Source organism: Rhincodon typus, chromosome 16, assembly GCF_021869965.1.
Source record: "Rhincodon typus isolate 14 chromosome 16, sRhiTyp1.1, whole genome shotgun sequence".
Classification (NCBI taxonomy): Eukaryota; Metazoa; Chordata; class Chondrichthyes; order Orectolobiformes; family Rhincodontidae; genus Rhincodon; species Rhincodon typus.
In genome coordinates, this window is record NC_063347.1 from 56,362,618 (window position 1) to 56,385,260 (window position 22,643).

Below are 22,643 nucleotides of genomic sequence, written 5' to 3' on the forward strand. Positions count from 1 at the left end.
ATTCCAATCTCGGGTGACTGTGTGGAGTTTGTACATTCTTCCCATGTCTGCGTGGGTTTCCTCTGAGTGCTCTGGTTTCCTCCTACAGTCTAAAGATGTGCAAGTTAGGTGGATTGGCCATGCTAAATTGCCCATTGTGTCCATAAATATGTAAACTAGGTGGATTAGCCATGGGAAATGCAGGATTACAGGGATAGGGTAGAGGGGTAGCTCTGGGTGGGAAGGTCTTCAGAGGATCTTTGTGGACCCAAGGGGCTGAATGGTTTGCTTCCACACTGTATGGATTCTATGGTATACAATTAACAGCTCTATAATCATGAAGAATAAGGAAAGGAGGTGCTTGAAAAGACTACCACCTGCAAGCTCCTCTCAAAGTTCCACATGATCCTGAATGGAAAACATATCATTTTCTTTTACTATGGTGGGCCATGTCATGGAATTCCCTAGTTCACAGCACTCTAGATGTACATACATCACAATGATTGCAGCAGATCAAGGAGGTGGCTCATGTCACTTTCTTAAGAACAGCTAGGAATGAGCAATAGCTTGCATCTGAAGAACAAATGAAATCAATGCCAGAAGTTTGATCAAAGAGATTGGCTTAAAAAGCATCTTTAAAGGATAGAGAAGTTGAAAGAAGAGAGTTAGGAGGGAATTCCAAGCCCCCAGGCCAAGTAACTGAAAGCACAGTTGTAGAGAAGAGGGAATTATGCCATTTTTCTAAGAATAGATACAAGCATGTGAAAAAGAAACTGTATCATAGTGACATCCAATTACATGGAACTGGAGTCTGAATGTGTAGGGCTTCAAGTAAAATGTCTTCTCTTAGTATCCTACGTGTATAGTTATGTTCAATAAAGCCTGTTGCTGTTACTTAGAAGAGACAGACCCAATCTTACTACAACAAGTACCAACGATGAGCGATTAAATCAATTTCATTTAATGCTGGTTTCCATTACCAAATTAAATGTCAACTTGCTACTTAGCAATCATCAATGTGGAAGATGGAGAAATGGTGCAAAATAATAAAATTTACATGATTCTATTAAAAAAGAAATTTTACAACATAACATTTTCTCATACACTCATGTTCATACGATAATGCAACTGCAAAATCTTGCTCTTCTATTTTCTTACTCCTCCTATGTGATTTCAGTAGAGGTAAAGACAGATTGTTCAGATTCCTGTCTAGCTGCTGAGATGCTATTGCCTAACACCCTCTGGGTTTTGGAGGTCATGGAGGCAGGAAGGCAAAGGTAATGGAAGAAGAGTTTAGTGTCATGTTGTGCCTGAAATGCATTGAGGTAAAGACAGAGGGATAAAGCTACATCATTTGATGAGCACAGATTATTCAGTTACAGAGAGGGGAAAGTCAGATGGTATTGTGAATATACGGCAAGAAGTGGAATTAGATGGAGGGTTGGGGTTGGATGGAAGGAGAGGGGAAGAAAGATCCAGAGGGCCATTAATTCCCTTGATTGTGTGGACTCTGTATTCAATAACACCTGAAAGGAAGAGAAAAAGTTTCTTGTTAGAGCGATTCCCACATGAATACATGAAATGCTACTGCTGATTTCCTCACCCACCTCTAGCCAAGCTGTAGTGACTGCAAGGAGGTCAGCCAGCTGCAACTCATAGAATATGTTAATCTGGTCCAATTAGGGAGCTTTGACTGACAAACAAAAAGAGGCATGTCAGAGATTCTGGCACTCTGAGAGATGACTCTGAAATGGCAGTACTAGATTCAAGAACACTCCATGTGTAAATAAAGGGTGACTTGATGACGGGATACCGGCCTCTCTGTGGAGTTATTTTAGAAGCCATGTTTATGGCAACTGCAGGTCTCATCCTCCCTTTGCTGGAGAACAGAATCTCACTCCACTGAATATAGCAATCTATGGAGTCAAGAGGAACCTAAATTCATTATGAAATTTCTCCATCTTCTGCTATTTAACTTCAATGTTTCCTATATTCCACTTTTGAATTGCCCTTTAAAAACTGAAGTTTAGATTGTGCTGTGACAAGGCATCCACAACTTTATGGAGTACAGAATGTCACAATTCTTTGAGTGAAGAAATTCAGTCCTAAATAATTGGTCCTTTACCTTGTATGGGTCCTCAGCACAAAAATAATAATTAAAATGTCATAAGCAGGCGCACTGAAATTCCTTCTGTATTTTCCACACAATATCAGACTAGCCTGCCCCAATGCATCTCCTAGATAATGTTGAAGCCTAGCTGTACGTGTAAGTGAGTCCATGGCCAATTTCCAAATTATGGGGTTAGCCCACAATTTTTTCTTGGTTTCATTACTTCTTTCTACCTACCTCAGTGAGTTTGATGATTTCTCCAGAGCTGAGGCATAATTTCTTGTTATCATCCAGGACAGTGTTCATGTTTTCAATCCACACTGCATCAACAGGCCCATCAAACATGTACCATTTTTTTACACGGTCAGTGGATGTAGCTCCACTCCTTATTAAAGATGATAGAATGCCATCTGTCCTGTTAAAGAGACAAAAAGCAGTTTGTGGAGAAATTGGCCCCTTGCTAAAGCACGGCATAAATCATGTTAAGTAATGCTTAGTTCTTGACATACATTTATTTTCACATTTAAAAACTTGTCTCCGTAAACTGAGACTGCTGCACTATTGAAGGTCTGTCTTTCATTTAAGTCATTAAACTGAAGCCCCACCTACTCAGGGTTCATGTACAGGATTCCATAGCACACTGGGAAAAAACAAAAGGATTTCTTTCTGGTTTCTTGGCCAATATTACCCTTAACTACCTTCACTTAAATGGATTATCCGGCCATTCGTAAATTGTTGTTCGTGGAATATTTACAGTATGCAAATTGGTTACATGTTGCTTTGATTACAAAATGACTACACCTCCAAAAAGTGCTTAATTAGATATAAAGTGCTTTGGAGAATCATAAACATGTAAAAAATAGAAACAGGAGAAAACTACATGGCCCAGCAAGTCTGTTCAGCCAATTAGTATGACAATAGCTGATCTTGGGCTTCAACTCCACTTTGCCACTCATATCCCTTAAGTTACTGAGAGAACTGTATACCGCAGTCTAAATATTTTTAATGACAAAGCATCCACAACCTTATGGGGTACAGAATGAAGAAATTCCTCTTCAACTCAATCCTAAATGATTGGTCCCTTACCCTGAAACTGTACTTCCTTGTCCTAGATTTCTTGGCCAATATCTACCTGATGGCATGAAAGTCCTATGAAAACACAAGACTTCCTTTTTTAATACAGCACACTGCTTTAATTTCCTGAATTCAAGTAGCTTAATGGAATTTACACTTTACACTAATTCTTGACCCATTTCTATGATTTGCATTATTAGTAAGATTATATTCTGCAGTACTATTGTAATTTTGCAGTGTTACTGCATTATATAGAGACATTGCTACATTATCACTGTGGTATTGGCTTAATATGAACCAACCATACTTACCATTCATGAGTTAAAAGATCGAACTCTCCATATAGTTGACCCATGGTGATGGATTTAGGGTTGAGGACAAACACGGAGACTTTTTCGTAATTTTCACCACTGTTTGACATCTGCCCTCTTAAGGCTGACATTGCTGCTGCTAGAACTTCATAACACTAGGTAAAAAGGTAACAAAAGTACAAGTGCAATTTGAATATTCTAAAGGAAGACTTTTTCATTCTACTGTAAAATAAATGCCAAATTATGTTAACTATGAAGGAACTGATTGCTTGACAGCAGTTTTAAATTATAGCATCATGCTCTACAAAAATCAGGTATTCTCATTTTTATTTGTATGCCACTTGCATCAGTGGTTGGTTTGTCCCTGTATATTATGCATAACTATTACGTTCAATTATTTAGAAATACATTTAGCTGTCAGATAATCAACAAGCTCTACACTTGGTGTCAATTCAACCTGGTAAGTGTTCATTTTTAATTCGTTTTTATATACTGAAATAATAGGCAAACACATCAAATTACCAACAATGGTACCATTTTGGCATTACTCATGTGTATCCAGTTATTCGTTCTGCATATTATATTGAAATTTTTTCCCTTATGTTTGTATCAGCAGATGACAAAATGATTCAGCTGGTACCAGGATGAAGCAGGAAGCATTCCCACCAGATATGCATCAGCCAAGCACCAGTATGGAAGCATCTGATTCAAAGAAATCAGATAAGCTAGGAGAAGAGACAAGATCTATTAAGAGAATAAACATCAATGAAGGGAAACAAATGGAGGAGGCAACAGATAAGTATAAATGAGATGAACAGAGAGATAAAGAGTAGGCAAAGAATTGCTTGAGGGCTCATGGATTTCTGACTGTATACCAAGCTTAATTAATTAGACCATAACATGTAGGATCATAAGTATGCCATTCTGCCCATCTGTTCTGCCATTCAATGAGATCATGGCTGATCTGATAACCTTTATATAATCTCCACTTCTCTGCCTTTTCCCAATAACACTTGATTTCCTGCCAGACTGATTTTTAAATCTATCTCAGGCTTGAATATACTTAATGATACAGAATTGACAACCTCTTGTGATAAAGAATTCCACAGATTCACAACCTCTGAGAGGAGATATTCCTTCTCATCTCTGTCCTAATAGGGCAAACACTTACAGTGCAAACAGATCATGTTTTCTGATCTGAAACTTTCCTGCAAGGTGAAACAATCTCTCTACATCTATCCTGTCAAGTCCCCTAAGAAACTTGCATGATTCAATCGGTTACCCCTCATTCTTCTAAACTCCAATGAGTTCAGGCCAACAGAATCAACCTCTCTCCTCTTAAGACAATCCTTCTATACCTGATATCAACTTAGTCAACCTTCTCCGGACTGCCAACAATATCAGTACATCTTTCCTTTGATGAAACACAGTATTCCAGCTGTGATCTAACTACTACCTTGTATAGTTTTAGTAGGACTTCCCTATTTTTATATTCCATTTCCTTTGAAATAAAGGCCAATATTTAATTTGCCTTCACTATTATTTGTTGAATTTGTATGCTAGCTTTTCGGGATTTATGCACAAGGACTCCCAAAATATTCTGTACTAGAGCTTTCTGCTGTTTCTTCATTTAAATTGTATTCAGCTCCTGCATTCTTCCAGACAAAGTGCATAACCTCACATTTTGCCCCATTACATTTCATCTTCTAAGTCTGTGCTCACTTACTTAACCTGTTTATATCCCTCTGTAGATTATTTGTGTTATCCTTGTATTCCCACATAGTTCTGCAGCACCCGTAAACTAGGCGACAGTACATTCACTTCTGTCATCCAAGTCATTAATATTGTAAATAATTGTGGCCCCAGAAATGATTTCTGTGACACTCCACTTTACACATTGACATCCTGCAAATGCCCTATTCTAACTCTTTGTGGAACCCTTCACAAAGTACCTTTAGACATCCATGTGTAAATTGGTGGAGAATATATTTCAGTGCTTCTGCAAGATCTTTATCAGCAGGCAAGAGAGTATCAGGAACCTACACAGCACCATGAATGAATAGCAGGTTCAAGGTAAATGCCAAGAGAGTTCTTGCAGACAGAAAGTCTAAATGCATATGCAGAGCTGCAATATGACTATGCATAGGGTTTCAGGAATTTAAGGTTCTCTCTTCCACTATCAGGAAGTTAGTGAATAAGCATGAATTGATATTAATAGCGTGCAATAAGCTCTTGGTGGTGATGAAAGATTTCTGGTCATTGTCAAAGGGCACCTAGTAGTTAGACATGAAAACATTATAAGAGAGTCAGGTGAAGATCAATCTTTCAGAACAAAAAAAAACATCTAGCCTAGCCTGTTTCCTCAGAAGGGAAGGGCAAGGGATGGTAGCATTGTGGTTATATTACCAAACTAATAGTCCAGCAGGCTGGATCAGTGCTCCACAGACATGAGTTCAAATGGAACAAGACAGCTGGGGATTTTAAATTCATTGATTAAATCAATAAAGAATAGAAAACCAGTTTAGTAATGGTGACCATGAAATATGCAAATTAAAGAAAAAGCCCATCAGGCTTTCTAATTCCCTTTAGGACAGGAAATCTGTCATGCTAACCCACTTTATGCTGCTCAGATTGAAGAGCATTACATTGAAGATCTAAATAGTCCATGGTTTATTCCAGGGTTCCAGCAGTTCTCATTTCACATGAAGGCTAACATAGCTCAGCTAAGACAGTGTCAAAGATCAAAAGGATCCAGCTTCAATGCTAGGTTTCTGCAGCTCTAGCTTCATTGTAAGGTTGAAAAAGCTTAGTGGGTAGTGTGTTAAACTGACAGCTCCTTGTTCAATCCCGGATTGTAGTAGTTCTTGTGCTGCATTAACACCCAAAGAGTTTACACTTAGAGGAATGTTGAATAGAAAATTGAAAGATTCTTGGTTGAATCCTAAGTTTCAACATCTTCTAAGTGAACTAATGATGTTCCATTAAGTGGCTGAATAATGGATTAACATTTATTGTTTTTTGTTGGCTTCTCCAAAGACTATACAGAAGCTCTGTGTAGACTAAAATAGATTGAAGAGTTTACTGCCATTGGTTCATCTTAGGTTTCAACAGCTCACATTCTGAATGAATGCTCAAATATTTCAATTAGGAAATTGTTAAACTTAAAATCTAACGGTCCCTAGTTCACTCAGGAGTTTCAGGTTCAGGAGTGCTTATTCTACATAAGCTGATTATTCTGTTAAACAGCAGAATGCTGGTTAGTTTGTTATAGTCCTCATTTGTTAGACAAGAGTATAAAGCAAAACTTTGAAGGCTGAAATAGCTTAGTTGGGAAATATGTTGATTAAAGATCTCTGTTTTAACATCAGGGTTTAGCGTCTTTTATGTGGTATAAAGTCCGAAATAGCTCAGTTGGGAAAGTGTTAGCCTGAAGATCTAAAGATCTCTAGTTCAGAACAAGGTTTTATCTATTTTCACTTTGTATGATCTGATCCTGCACTGTTAAGTGGCAGAATACTAGTTAATTCATTTATTAGCTGAAAAGGGTATGAATGAAAATGTGTGAAGGCTGAAATAGCTCAGTGGAATAATTTTAGACTAAAGAGCTCTGATTCAATCCTAGGTTTCAGCAGTGCTTTGTAACCTACCAATGGACAATTAAGTGGCTGAATACTGGTTAGTTTGTTAATTCCTCTGCTTGAGTTTACTTATTCTAAAAATTATGAGAAGTGCAATCGTTCAGTTGGGTGAACATTGAGTGAACATCTGAAGGACCCATGTTTAACCCCAGGTTTCAGTAGCTCTTTTTGAGTATGATTGATTTGTTTATTACTCTTCAATAATTGCTCAGAAGAATTATAAAGAAATGTTATGCAGGCTGAAAAAGTTCAGTTGGGAGAGCATTAGACTGAAGTACTAACTGGTCCCTGGTTCAATCCCATGTTCAGCTGCTGTCATTCTAGATAACCAGTGAAACAGTTCATTGGGAGCGTTTGTCTAGATGTCCCTAACTCAAGCCAAGATTTCTCCAGCTTTTCTGCGTGAACTTTGAAATAATTTAAGGGGAGCGTTAGTTTGAGGACCTAAAGATCCTGAAGACAGAAATAGTTCAGTTGGGAAAGTGTTGGTCTAAAGTTTACTACTCCCTTTGTCTTCTGACACCTTTGATCTCCACTTTCCCTTAACCATTCCCTGATCTGCCTTTCTGCTCCAAATGCCTTTTTCCCACCCAACGTTCCAACAGGATAAAATCCATGATTTTTCTATCTCTTTTCAGTTACAGAGAGAAATTACTGGACTCAATAACGTTAATAATAATAATAAACTATGTTTCTCCAGCACTGCAGTACTTTTGTCTAAAGGTCCCTGATTCAATCCCAGATTCCAACAGTCTTCAGGAACAAAAACAGAGTTGCTGGGAAAGCTCAGCAGGGTCTGGCAGCATCTGTGAAGGAAAAAACAGAGTTAAAGTTTCAGGTCCGGTGACCCTTCCTCAGAACAGTTCTAAGGAAGGGTCACCAGACCCGAAAAGTTAACTCTGTTTTATCCTTCACAGATGCTGCCAGACCTGTTGAGCTTTCCCAGCAACTTTGTTTTTGTTCCTGATTTACAGCATCTGCAGTTCTTTCGGTTTTTACAACAGTCTTCAATCTGCATGAACTGATTATGTTCTGCTAAGCATCAGAATACTAGTTGGTGTGTTTATTTGTCTTTTTTTGGTAATTGAAAATGGTATAGAGAGAACTTACAAAAGCTGAAATACCTCAATTGTGAAAACATTAAAGTGAAGATCTAAAGGTATGTTACGCTCTTGTTTTGCACAAAGACTGAGTAGCATAGTTTGGAAAGTGTTAGAATGATGACCTAATGCTCTGGTTCATTACAAGGTTTCAGCAGGTGTCATTCTATATGAGCTGATTCATGTTCCAAAAATGGCAGCATCCTGACTAATTTGCTTATTAGTATTTATTTGTTACGGAAAAGAAGATAAAGTGTGTAAGAGTGACCTCTGTAAAGGCAGTTGGAGACTCGGAGACAACAAAGTAAAGCAGCACTTAAGAAATTTATTCAAGCAAAATGCCGGTGTAGATGCGGGGTGGGGGGGTCCATGACTCACTTAGGAGTTTGAACTCTCTCCCAACACAATGGTAAGAAAGTACTTATTTTATACCATTACACAAACAGCCTGACACAACCCCAAAACCATATTAATTACCATCCACATCTAGCATAAGCAGTAAATCTAACAACCACACAATTTACTATCAGTGGTATATGGCTCCTACACTACCACACCGGGGGCTATTGTCCATTGAAACCTTTATCAAACATAAACATGCAGTTACTCATCGTGTCTAGCCCTGACCCCATGCCACTTACATCTGCAGACTAGTTTGTTTTCCGCCTGGAACATCCCGCGACCTGTTCCCTTGGGAACTATCTTCCAACTAAATGCCTGTCTCTGCAGTAGCAAGCAAGTGCTCTTTCAATCCTTACTTTTAACCCTTACCTATATATTTGTCCCTTACTACAGATCTGTGAGAAAACTATGCTTCTGTAAGAAATTTACACTTATACTCTCTTTCCCCTTCGAGAGGAACTATGCAGACTAAAATAGCTCAGTAAAAAAAACACTACACTAAAGAGTTAAGCCCCTGTTCAACCCCAGACATCAGCATCTCCCGTTCTTATGAAGTACGTATGACTAAGGAACGGGCTATTTGGAGCTTGCTCTGCCATTTAATAGGATCATGTTAATCCGATTGTCACCTCAAATCCACATTAGTGCTTATCACTGATAACCTTTCACTGCCTTTCTTATCAACTATCTATCCAAATATTCAAGGGCTCTGATATTATTACCTTTTCAGGAAGAACTGATATAGCTCAATTTGAATGTAAGTTTCAATGTTCAATGTAAGGTTCAATCTCAGGTTTCAGCACCTCTGCTTGACAATTCTACGTCCCATTAAATAGCTAAATATTGACTAAGACTGTTTATTACTTTTTATTGTTTTTTCCAGACTACAAGAAAGTTGAGAGAGCATTAGACAGATGTTCTACATGGTTCTAGTTCAAGCCAAGGTTTCAGCTGTTCTTATTGTGTACAATCTATCTATACCCCATTAGGTGATGAAATACTAGTTAACTTGTTTATTAGTATTTATTGGCTGCCAATAAGAGTTCAAGAAGGCACTATAAAGGCTGAAATAGTTCAGATAGGACAGTGTTACCTTAAAAAATCCCTGGTTTAATCCTAGGTTTCAGGAGCTGATGTGCTGCTTGAAGGTGGAAATTGTTCTGTTCAAAAAAATGTTGGATTGAAAATCTAAAGGTCCCAGGTTTCAGCAGATCTCATTCTGTATGATGTAGCAGTGCCCTGTTAAGCAGCTGAATATCTGTTTAGCATTTTTTTTGATCTTGTGGAAGTGGGAGACAAATCTGAGAACCTCCTTGTGACCTGCTTCTGGGCTTGGCCCAGGTGGGTATTAGGAGGTCTACGCAACCAGCTGAGAGAGTGTTGTCAGGTAAAACTGTTTGGCCTTATTCCATGTTATGTCTGTACCCATTCTGCCCTGCAATGGGAGCACATGGTGTCTGTTGGTATGATGATGGCCTTCTGCAACTGGTGAATGCTACAAAGCCTGCAATGCACCATCAGTACCAGGACCAATGTGTAATTAGATAAGTTTCTGTGGAAGAAGTTTTGTTAGAGTCCCTTTTAAAAAGCTGACTTTGTTTATTAATCTTTATTGGTGGCTCAAAACAGTATAAGAAACACCATTAAAAAATGATCTAGCTCAGTTAGGAGACAACTGGACAGAAAATCTGATGGTTCCTGGTTGCATCCTGAGTTTCAGCAGCTCTCACCCTGCATTAAGCTTTAAATAGCTCAAATGCAAGAGCGTTCAACAGAAAATCTAAAGGTCCCTGATTTAGTCCTGACTTTTGAAATTTTCTCTCTGGCTCAGTTCACTTACTTCTAAAAAGTATGAAAGTTGAAGTAGTTCTCATGGAAGAGAATTAGACTGAAGATCTAAAGGTCTCTGGTCTATTATGAGGCTTTAGCAGCTCTCAGTCCGAATAGGCATCCTTACTTCTAAAAGTCAGAAAAGGGACACTGGACAGCACAGGAGCTGTAGCACATTATCAGCCCAGGAATGACATTTCAATTTAATTTGACAAGATTCCTTTGAAGCTTTTGTTTCAGTTAATGTGTCTTTAAGTGGTTGATTTATTGGCCCTGGTTTCCTCCTCATAGTACTAAATTGGTTACAGCCAGTTAAAGTATAACTCTGAAGCACCACGAAGAACCTGAAAACAGAATCAGTCTCATCTCTTAATTATATATGATTTGTGGTTTGGTCCTATTATACCAGCAACATTGCTACAAGTTGTATCCTACCTTTGTCTTTCCAGACCCTGTAGGACCAACCAACATCAGCCCATGTCGGACAACTGTGGTTTCATATAACTGAATGCACTTGGTCACAAAACCTGTGGAAGAGGAGGAACATAAATCAGGGCTGAATTGTTGATAATTACATGTCTGTTAAACCCAAAAGATATACATAGTGGCACATGTGTAATCAGTGTAATCAGTGCAGTGCCATTTGTAAAATTTTTTTCCCTACTTTTTGCAGTCTAACAGCCAACATCACAAATAATATCTTGGCTTTTGTTTACAATGAGAAATTAAATATTGAAATTACTTTTCACTTTATCTATCTTTATTCAAAAGAAGACTTGAAATAATAACATATATATTTTTGGTTAACCTTTGTTCTCAGCTGTGTTTCATGCCCACTGTTAGTGTATAGATATTTTCTAATCAATCTGATCACAGATGCTCTTAAACATGTGAGCCTTGAAGCCAGGCCTCCTGGTGGTGGCCTCCATTACCAATGCACCACAATTTTCCAATCACTTAAAGCCAATAGTTGGAAAATTGGAAGTCACATGACTTCAGGTTATAGTCCAACAGGTTTATTTGAAATCACAAGCTTTCGGAATGCTACTCATTCATCAGGCTTCATCTGAATTCAATAGAATGAGACGCAGTTTAGATCTGAAGCCTCATGCAAATTTTATGTCCATTTTTAGAATATTGTAGCATAGTCAGGCCTTGAGGCCTGGGAGTGAGCCTTTTGCTGTGATAGTGTTGTCTACAAAACAGCTTGGGGGATCCAAAAGAGCTTTCTGGAACATACCGCTATCTGGAAACTGGGCATCTTGAAAAGTAATGTTCGGTTGTTTCTCATGTTAGCTTCATGAATTCACAAAATCACTAGGGCCCTTGTGGTGCAGTGGTAGCCTCCTTATCTCTGAGTCAGGAGCTTCGGGGTCAGTCTCAACTGATCCAGAAGTGTGTCATAACACCTCTGAACAAGTTGATTAGACAAAATAAACATTATCACTAGGTCTGTTGTAGTGCAGTGGTTGTGAATCTACTTCTGGGCCAGGAGACCTAGGTTCAAGACCTACTTGTTCCAGAGGTGTGTAATAATACCTCTGAACAGGTTGGTTAGAAAATATCTAAATGCAATCACTTTCATGGCAGAGGTATGTATCAAAACTTATAATAACTCAGGAAGCTAGACTGGAAAGGAACATTGTCTATTGTTAAAACCAAAATAGAGCCACTACTCATGGTGTACAAAGGTTAGTCCAAACCCAGGTCAGACAGATCTGCAGACCCAGTCTGCTTTATGAATATTTTCTAATCAATATGTTCAGAGATGTTATTACACACCTCTTGAATAAGTAGATCTTGAACATAGGCCTTATGGTCTAGAGGTGGGGACACTAACACTGCACCTCAAGAGCCCCTAGGCCTGCTTTTTGTTATATCCAGAAGTATTATCAAACACAACTGAACTACTTTCCCACTACCAAATCACTGTGACTACTTAAAATTATTAACCACCGCCAGCAATTGCCTGTGCAGCCAATTAGAAGTTTACATGAAAAACCTGTTACTGGCAACTAGGTCTACATGTTTTCTCAGTCAACCTGGTTGGAGAAGATATTATTACACACCTTGAGAGTGAGTGAGACTTGAACCCTGGTCTCCTAGCTCAGGGGCAGGGGTAACTGCTTTGCCACAGAACCCTTCTGAGTCTTTTTTTTTTATTATTTTCTAATCAACCTGTTCAGAGATGCTATTACACACCTCTGGAGAAGGTGGAATTTGAATCTGGGCCTCCTGGATTAGAGGCAGGAATGCTACCACTGCACTACAACAGGACTGCTGGTTCTGCTTATTTTTAAATTTTTTAAAATCAACCTGTTAAGAGACGCTATTGCACACCTCTTGGAACAAGTGGGACTTGAACCATGGCACCATGGCCTCCTGGCACCTGCTACCAGTGCACCACAAGAGAAAGGGCTCAGGCAATGAATTCCAGCTGAATAGGCTATTGCCTGTTACAAGGGGAACTCATACTCAATGAGCTCCATGAGGAGATTTATTAGTGATTCCCTACGGGCCTTGTAGGGGTTCTCACAAAACCTTTTAAAACACGCAAGTGCTACTACGAGTGAGGGTATTTTTATATCACAGTGGTGTGAAATCATCGTGCGTAAAACTAGGATCACATTTGTTTGAGACAACAAAGTGCAGGGCTGGATGAACACAGCAGGCCAAGCAGCATCATAGGAGCAGAGACGCTCCTTAGAAGAGGCTTCACAGTGGGGTTAAAATTGAATCAGAGACAGTAGGAACTGCAGATGCTGGAGAATGCGAGACAACAAAGTGCAGCCCTGCACTTTGTTGTCTTGGATTCTCCAGCATCTGCAGTTCCTACTATCTCTGATTCACATTTGTTTGAAATTCCTTTGCTCAATTAAAGTAACCAGATTACTACCACTTTTGGAATAACAGACATAAGACAGACAAGACAGGGATCGGAAATTATGGTGACACCCATTCACCACAATCTGTCCCCATTTTATTGTATCTACCAACAGGAAATGGGATGAGAAGAGTTGTTGCTGATGATTCTTCTATCATGATATCGTACTTGAGGGTGAGAGGTATCAGTAGATTGCTAGGACACTCTAGATATGCTGATGTAGAAGTTGCCATTACATAAGCTCACAGATGGCAGAATGTACATGTTGTTTTAGACAGCATGTGGGTCCCTGAGGCCAGCTGCAAAATGGAAACTGTTTGATATTCAATTGGAGGAGCACCAGCAAATGTGTTGCAGATAAAAAAAAACAGACTGCACTTCAAGCCAGGGCAAAATGAACACTGTAATTTTTATGCAGCTAGTTTAGTGACATAAACCTGAGCAAAAAACAGCTACTGCAAAAAAAATCTGTTGGATTTGCATGGTCAATTTTCAGTTAATTACTCACAACTTATATCTTTTAAAACTGAGGGATTCGGTCATTTTGTTTTCAGCTGTTCCTTATTGATGTCCTTTACTACTTTGGATGCGAGTTCTGACATTCAATTTTGTTACGTATATTAATACACTGAGCCTTGTTCGTTTCAGATAGAAGAAAAAAACTATGGGCACACACTGTTTCAACTCAACAACATAGGTGACAGTCATTCTTTGGTTCATTTTGCTAGGCAATGCTTTGACCAATCAGAGCCAACTTCCATGGTTTAAAATTTAAACAAAGCTTGGCAGTTAATTGTCTACTCATCCAGATGACTATTTATGTTCAATTTTGTGGTGAATGGGTAATTTGGAACATAGGTAGTTGTTTGAACTAGTCACAACTCTCTTTACCCTCTAGAAAAAAAGTTGTTTTGAAGATCTAATGTTTTGGAACAACTATGTTTTTAGGTGTAATACCTTTCGATACATTGAATGCTATTGACAGATTCTACGAAGGTCCCTGGGAATTAATGTTTTCCCCAAGCAGGGAGATTATACTGTCTACCTGTTGCCCACTCCTCTTCCACACTAATACTAAACTAGAGCGATGAAGTCAATGGCGTTAACTATGGGAGACAGGTTTATAGCAGATCAATGGAAGTCAACAGGAAGAAAAATTGACACGGCAAGAAAGAGGCTGCCAATTTTCCTTTGGTATAGATGCTGATTATGATCGTGGCCAGACCATGGCTATCCTGGAAGGGCAGGAAAATTAAAAGAATTGTAGGCTTCTCAGAGATTGGGTCTTCTAATTTTCCATGGAGATGGGCGAGCATTAGGTGTTGATTTGTATTTTAAATATTCTGAGAGGAACATGAGGGTAAATGAAATAGAATTAATCCCTGCCCACAGCTTTCTCACTGAAATAACCTAAACAGTATCTGTTCAGTAGGAACCAGGTGCAGGTCACAGTGCCTTGTTTTCTATGGACTCATTGTTTTGGAATCCCTGTAATTGTTATTCCTCCGAAGTGAGCCAAACAAGTGGGAAAATCCCCTCTTTGCTTCAATAATATGTCTGATGCAGGTGCATGTCAAGCTGTGCTCACAGGTAAGCCCTTTAAAACATGGGACAAAAAACCCAATTTGGATCATTCAGAGTCAAGTATAACAAGTAGTTAAGCAGGTGATTGGAGGTGTTAACTGATTTAATTAATTGACTGGGTAGATATAAGAGAGGAACAGGTGGGAGTAGTGTGTGGGAGGAGTTGTTGGTTCACAAGGAAAAGGGTCTTGAATTCTGTCTCACCAACTGGCTTGGATCCTATTTGATCTCAGTTGTAGAGTATGGTTGCCAAAAAATGAAGATTAGAAACTGAGAGTTCTTTTCATGTAAAAGGCTGTAATTTGAGTTGCTTTCAGCTATTGTCAAGTACGGTGTGATTTCCCACTGAGAATCTGTGAAGCTGAGCCTCACGATCAATGGAAAAATGAAGTAGATATATAGACACAAGTTGTTCCCTTACCAAAGAAAAATAAGATATGGCGTTGACACTATCACCGGAGGCTGGATCGAGTGTGAAGTATTCCTGGAGCCAGAGGCTCCATGGATGAATGTTTGGATAATCTTTTAACATTCATGGACAAAATTATGGGCAAAATAAAAATGATCTATTAAATGGTTACAAGGCAGAGACAGACTTTGATAAATTTAGAAAGCCAGCTAATTATTCCATAGAAGCAAACAAAATGTAATTTAACAGCAAAAAAAATCAAGATTTGAAAAAATGTTTGGAGATGTCTATGCTTTGCTTGTTTTTAAATTGTTGTATTGTGCTCATGTTGAACATTCTTGAATTAACTGGTGTTACTTTTTCAGTAAGAAACATAATTTTGAAACAGATGTCAGAAGCCTTTCTTTAAAAACAAAACCAGGAAAACACTAATTCCCAAGTGTCTTCATAGCTCAAATTCAGCATCAACAGAAATAATGGATTCATTGATAATGGCAATGTGAGAATTGTCCTTATATAAACTGAAAATGTTAACTGTGAAAACAAAATCATAACTAAAAGGAGGGGGGACAGGATATCTCTGGCACTTAGATTCCCAATCCCAGTTTTCTGTTTTATGTAAGAAGAATGGACCCCAGAAATGCCTGGGCTGTTTTAGATGCAATTCAAAATGCCATTAGGCAATAAATTGTCCTAAATAGAGTAACAAGGTGTTTAAAGTTACGCATAACATGAAAGTTTCAGAAGGAGAGGAAGGTGTTACTAATTGGGTAGAGGAATCATACTGGTTGCGAAAAGCTTCAACCCAGCAATGAATGTTACAGTTGTAGTCTCTTTCAATCGTGTTGAATTGTGCCACGGATACACATCCACAGAGTGTGGAATGGATTGATTAAAATATTTCTTTCTAGATTCTTTCAATAATAAGGACTAACAAATTTGAAAGTTCTAACTGCTTCAGTTTTGTGGCTGACAACACGCTGAAATCACAAAACTGTGATGATTCCCTGTAAAAAAAAAAGCTGGTGTAAACTATTTTATCAACATAGACATAACTGTGAAATACTCTTACTGATGAGGCAGCTGCCTAAAAGGTTGAAATGAAATTCAATACCAAATACAATGACAATTGCTTTACACATTTTGGACATTATCGTGTCTTTTTAACAAGATCTACCATCTTTATCAAAATGTTAAGACAATAATATTGATTTCAAGAGATTGGTGTTTAAAGGAAAAACGACTAATGATCTCAAAACTACATTGGCTGTTTCTAAACTCATCCACAGGTTAAAATTTCTACTAAAAGATGTACAAGTAAGGAATGATGAGTACACTAAACTTATAGAAGAGATCAGTGATAAATATGATAGATGTAATAAAAAAAGGAGGACATCACCACAGTCTACAATGAATAAAAACCGAAAGAACTGTGGATGCTGTAAATCAGGAATCCGTTCTGAGGAAGGGTCACCAGACCCAAAACGTTAACTCTGATTTTTTCTTCACAGATGCTACTAGACCTGCTGAGCTTTTCCAGCAACTTCCGTTTTATCATGGTCTGTAGCGAATCCACCTTTAGCAAGAGACTTTAGGCATAGGTTAAAGAAACAAACATTTTCATCTTGCACTTCATAGATAGGCAGTTAGATTTAGGAGTTCTACGATAATATATAGTAAGCAGTAAACAGTAATAGTGAAGAAGACAGTTGGGAAATGGAAAGGGACCAGACTGAAGGCACTGGCTAAATTCCTAACTGACAATGGAGAGGGGAGGGGAGAGGTGTGGTATTTACCAGTGATGAATTTAGGGCTATGTGTGAAAATCTGAACGTTATGGTAATGAACAAAGCAACAGAAAGTTCCTGTAGTAATGGGGAGTGTGAATACAATCCACAAAGAAAGGTGTCTTGGTTTCTGTCTCACAAACTAGCTTGGGTCCAATTTGAAGAAAACAGATTCCAAATATTTTCAATTTTGAATTAGAGATAGTGTTTCACTTTACATCAATAAGTTCTTTGTATATTGCAAAATATTTCATGCATTCATATGTTTTCTTTGCTCCCCACTTATTAAAAGACATCTCTTCTTTTGATGTGAAAAATAACTGACCAGCAACATCTTTTAGAGTTTTCTTAACACAAATTTTTCGAATGGATTCTTCCAGAATTCCATAGTCAATAGGTTCTTCCTTGATCTTGGGGAAAAGATCAGACACAATACCATTGAAGAGTTTCAGGTCATCTTGTAGGAATTTGGGCACATTCACATCACAAATGGCTCTCAGACATATCAGTTCCTGAAATACAACACAGATTATATGTTTTAAAAAAATTGGATTGCATTGTTTTATCTTTAACTACAGTACATTTCTTGGTGACTTTATATTTTGCAGTTCATTAACGGAATTGATACAAAGCTATTAAACAGTATGTCCAACAGGGGCCTTCCAATTCACAAGAAATATTGAATGGAAGTTATTTAGTTAGTTTATATAAACATTCATCTATCACTGCATTTAGTTCTGAAACATAGCAGTGATGGGCTGTGTGAAAACTAATAAAATCAGTAGTAAAAGGGACAGTGTAGCGATTGTAACGAGGTCAGCAGGTGGACCTCATAGAATATGAGTTCCCTGATTGGCGCTGCTTGTCTCAGAATCTGAGATGGTCATGGTGGATGCTGCCGCCTCGATGCCTTTGTCGCTTGAAGAGGAGAATGAATTTCTTACAAGACAATCCGGCAGCAGTGGCGAGCTACATGCTGCCACCTGTATCAGAGACAGGGTTAGAGGAACCTGACCTGGTGTAAAACACCGTAGGAGGAGCTACAAAAAAAAAACGGCCTATGGCCTCGGACTCAGAGTGGGAGGGATGTAGTGATGGAAACAAGGTCAGCCAGGTGGACATCATAGAATATGACTTCCCTGATTGGGGATGTTAATCTGGTCCAATCGGGTAGCTTTGCCCGACAGATAAGAACAGGAGTGTCAGACATTTTAAAAACCAAAAGAACTGTGGATGCTGTAAATCAGGAACAAAAACAAAGTTGCTGGAAAAGTTCAGCAGGTCTAGCAGCATCTGTGGAGGAGAAAACAGAGTTAACGTTTCGGGTCTGGTGACCTTTCCTCAGAACCTCTGTTTTCTCCTCCACAGATGCTGCCAGACCTGCTGAGCTTTTCCAGCAACTTTGTTTTTGTGTCAGACATTTTGTTCACTGTGAGAGCTGGCTCTGAGGGAGCTGGATCATTGTCAAGGACTCTTCATGTGTAAATAAAGGGTGCCTTGGTGACGGGATCCTGGCCTCTGTAGAGTAATTTCAGATAGGAAGGCTTGACATCTTATGATAAACAGCATAGGGCACAGTGATAGGAAATGTAGTAATTTTTACTGCCCAGGTGCACAAAGGGGAATTAAATTCTAAACAATGGAACAATTTGCTAATGGCAATGGTGTGTTTATGGGATGTGGCTTTATTGGAACAGTTGATAAATAGTATTTAAATCATATTATTTTGTTAAGTATTTTGATTGAGTTAAAGTTATGCCAGTTCTTCTTTTTTTGTTTGTATTTTAAGTGTGGTATAAGAATAAAATGTGTTTGCTTGAAGCCTGCTAGTTTAACTAATCAAATCACTTCTGGAACATAGTGCCTTACATTTGCCTTTAAATAAGATAGAAGTTAGGGTCGAGGCGAGCGAGGGACGAGATCGCAGGGCCTTTGGCGATGATCTTTTCATGACCTCATTACAGGAAAGATGTGGAAGCGTTGGAAAAGGTGCAGAGGAGATTTACCAGGATGTCGCCTGGATTGGAGGGAAGGTCTTACGAGGAAAGGTTGAGAGAGCTAGGGCTTTTCTCTTTAGAACGACAAAGGATGAGAGGTGACTTGATAGAGGTGTACAAAATGATCAGAGGTATAGATAGAGTAGACAGCCAGAGACTTTTTCCTAGGGTGGAGGTAGCTTTTACGAGGGGACATAGTTTTAAAGTGAAAGGAGGTAGATATCGGGGAGACGTCAGAGGTAGATTCTTTACTCAGAGAGTGGTAGGGGCATAGAATGCATTGCTGGAGAGGGTAGTGGAGTTGGCTTCGTTAGGGGCATTTAAGCAGCTATTAGATAGGCATATGGATGATAGTATAAGGTAGCGGTGGAGGTGAGATAGACGTTAGGTTTCGGGTAAAAGTTCAGCACAACATCGTGGGCCAAAGGGCCTGTACTGTGCTGTACTGTTCTATGTTCTATGTTCTATCTCCTTGATATATTTTGAGGAAGTTGGGTTCGGTCAGTAACACTAGCAATACAATGCCAAATCTCTTCACCCCTAAAATTTGGTCTGCAGGAGTCATGGTGTAAAACAATGCATCCATCAATGTAATATTCAGCATGAAATACTCTTTTCCTACAAATTACGCAAGATTATATATGTCTCCTTGATGTACATGGAAGTGCATAAGATTGTAGGAATGGCACCCTGTTCCGGTAGCCAGTTCTCAGGATGGCCTAACTAGTATGATAATTGCTAAATACATTTTTCAAATACAGTGGATGAGATTTTCAATCCAGGGACAGAACCCAATCCTCCAATAATTTTCAGGTCCCAATCCATGCCATGTCTGTGATTTCAAGAAGGAGATAGGTATAGTTCTCAGGGCTAAAAGGTTCAAACAGAATGGGGAGAAAGTTGGATTTGGGTACTGAATTGCATGATCAGGAATGGTCATATTAAATGGTGGAGAAGGCTCAAAGGGCTGAATGGTCTACTCCTGCTGTTATCTCTATGTTTCCTTATATGCACACTCTCCAGTTAGACTAGCATTGAGCTCAGTGCCTAATTATTGACACTGAGTACTTCCAGGTGGTGGAAAGTGACTGTGGAGCAGAATCCTCAAAGATTAATGGCAGCCCTTACTGGGCCTGCCATTGGCAGACTGAATACAGTAGACAGTACATCAGGGAACTAGAGAAGTGGCCCAGTGAAAAGATACTGCATGCTATCTGAGACAACAACCTTATTGCCAAAAAATGTTGCTCAGAAAAAGCATTCCCCCCAACAGCTTTGTACCAAAATACAAGAAGGTATTCGGGTTCAGCAATGTGTCAATTGAAATTGCTCCCTGGCCTTCCACAATTCACTAATAAGCTCCTCACGGAGCTTAATGGGCAGATACTCAGTTGCAAGTAGATTGCAGGTTAACTTCCTCACTGTCACTTTTAAATTGTCAGTGCATACAGAAGGTGTTGGGAATCTGACGTAGCACTCAGAGGCGCTATATCCAAATCATGACTCTTCTAATTCTCATCCCACCAATTGATTGAAAAACAATTTGCTATGTGCTTCTCAACTGCTTGAAAAACATTCAGTCCTATCTCTATGCCAAAGGAAAGGAAGAGAGAACCAATGCCATCAGGTCTCTGTCCTTTATGTTGTTCCTGGATTTCCAGAGTTTCCATTGAGGCATTATTGAAAGTTGCAGGCTCAACATAATCATATCCTGATGCAGCTTTCTTGACCCCTTCTCATGCACTCATATCTGCTAATGTCAAAGTAAGTGCATTTTCAGTGCCACCCCAACAAACCAGCAGTTGGGCCTTGTGCCTGAACCTTTCTCAGAACAATTGATCTGCAGTGGTCATGGTGTAAATTAATGCATCCAAAAACCTAATAATCAGCATGAAATACTCTCTGACAATCCATTATTCCAGCTACTTATTATTTGATGTGTAAATACCTACTGGCTAGCTATTATTCAATTCTTAACATATTTATAGGGACATAGAGAACAAGAGCAAGGTAATGACGTTGAACATGTACAAGACATTTGTTAGACCAGTTGCAGTATTGTTTATGCCACATTAAAGAAAATATGTGAATACATTAGAGAGAGTGCAGAAGCAATTTACAAGAATAGTTCCAGGAATGAGAAACTTCAGTTATGAGGACAATTTGAAGACATTGAGACTTCTCCTTGGAGAGAAGAAAGTTGAGAGATTTCATTGAGGGTTTCACAATCATGAGTGGGTTGGAGAGAGTACATAGGGAGAAACTGTTTCCATTCATAAAACGGAAAAAGAACAAGAGGGCACAGATTTAAAGTGATGTGCAAACAAAGCAAAGGTGATGTGAGAAAAAATTTTTTTGCATTGGGAGTAATTAGGGATGGAATGCACTGCCTACAAATATGGTGGAGGCAGGCTCAACTGAGGCATTCAAGAGGGCATTAGATGATTATGTGGATAGATATGGTACGTAGGGATGTGGGGAAAGGCAGGAGATTGGCACCAGCTAATAGAACCAGCATTAGTACAATGGGCTGAATGGCTTCCTTCTGCACTGTAACAATTCTGTAGTTCTATGTTATTTCTATCTATAACTCAGTCTGGAGATTAAGAACTGATGAAGTACTAATTAATTTTGTGATGAGAGTGTTGCTTCATTAATTTTAGTACCTCATCCATATTTGGATTTTCCCTCTTCAAGTTTCCTGCGGCTGAGATCACAGTTTTTACAGCTCTCATTCCAAAGTCATAATGATCCTGTAGCAGAGACACCAATTAATAATGAGAATAAGTCCTAGAAAACTTTACACCATTGATTGTGCTGTATTCCTGGTGCAATAGTTGCTATGAAATTCTTTGAATCCCTCAAAAATACTCTGCATTATCTTATGCTCATGCGCAACTAAAGCTTCCATTTGAGACTATTCACAGCCTAATCTCTGAAGTTAATGGACAGTGACACATGCAGATGAATAAACATTATAGGGGCAAAAGCAATATGATGTAGATGCTGCATTCTGCTCAAAGGTCACTGATCTGAAAAACTGGACTACATTTTACAGTTCTGAAGAAGGGTCACTGGAGCACAAACGAAAACTCTGCTTTCTCTCCACAGATGCTGCTGAATGGGCCGAGTTTTTCCAGCAATTTCTGATTTTGTTTCTGATTTCCAGCATCCACAGTTCTTTGCTTTTTTTAGTCTAGGTTTTACAGGATACTTTAATCCCTGCCCTTGATCCTTATGGCTGTTGTGTGGCAATTTAACAGTGGGAGAAACGTTAATTGTTTTAAGCTGAGAATTTCATCCCTTTCTTGGGACTTTAGAGAGCCATGCCAGCCAAACAGTAAAGCAAATAACTCTGATCCCACCAGTGCAATGGGAACACTGACAATTGTTGTCTACCACACTGAGGAGCCCATGTAAATCTAAAATTAGGGGTCTTTGGGATGAAGCAAACTAAGAGCAAACAATGCAGTCCTGTGGCATTTTGAATGCTTACACCATTGTTAAACTAACTTTATACACTAATATAAGGTAGCCA

At 38.9% G+C, this 22,643-nt stretch overlaps 1 protein-coding gene and 1 long non-coding RNA gene across 2 annotated transcripts in view; one reads left to right on the forward strand and one right to left on the reverse strand.

Moving 5' to 3' along the window:
* The window catches only part of dnah1 (dynein, axonemal, heavy chain 1), a 395,000-nt gene that overhangs the window by 195,461 nt on the left and 176,896 nt on the right, over nucleotides 1-22,643 (reverse strand). The window contains exons 34-38 of the mRNA XM_048606524.1: nucleotides 21,772-21,858; nucleotides 17,434-17,620; nucleotides 10,880-10,971; nucleotides 3,475-3,629; nucleotides 2,327-2,504 (exon numbers count right to left, since the gene is read on the reverse strand). Of these exons, the coding sequence (XP_048462481.1) occupies nucleotides 2,327-2,504; nucleotides 3,475-3,629; nucleotides 10,880-10,971; nucleotides 17,434-17,620; nucleotides 21,772-21,858 (699 nt within the window). The remainder of the gene's footprint in view (nucleotides 1-2,326; nucleotides 2,505-3,474; nucleotides 3,630-10,879; nucleotides 10,972-17,433; nucleotides 17,621-21,771; nucleotides 21,859-22,643) is intronic.
* On the forward strand, nucleotides 9,717-11,186 carry LOC125485136. Its single transcript, XR_007263909.1, has 2 exons — nucleotides 9,717-10,001; nucleotides 10,894-11,186. It is a non-coding gene; the product is annotated as an uncharacterized LOC125485136 (long non-coding RNA).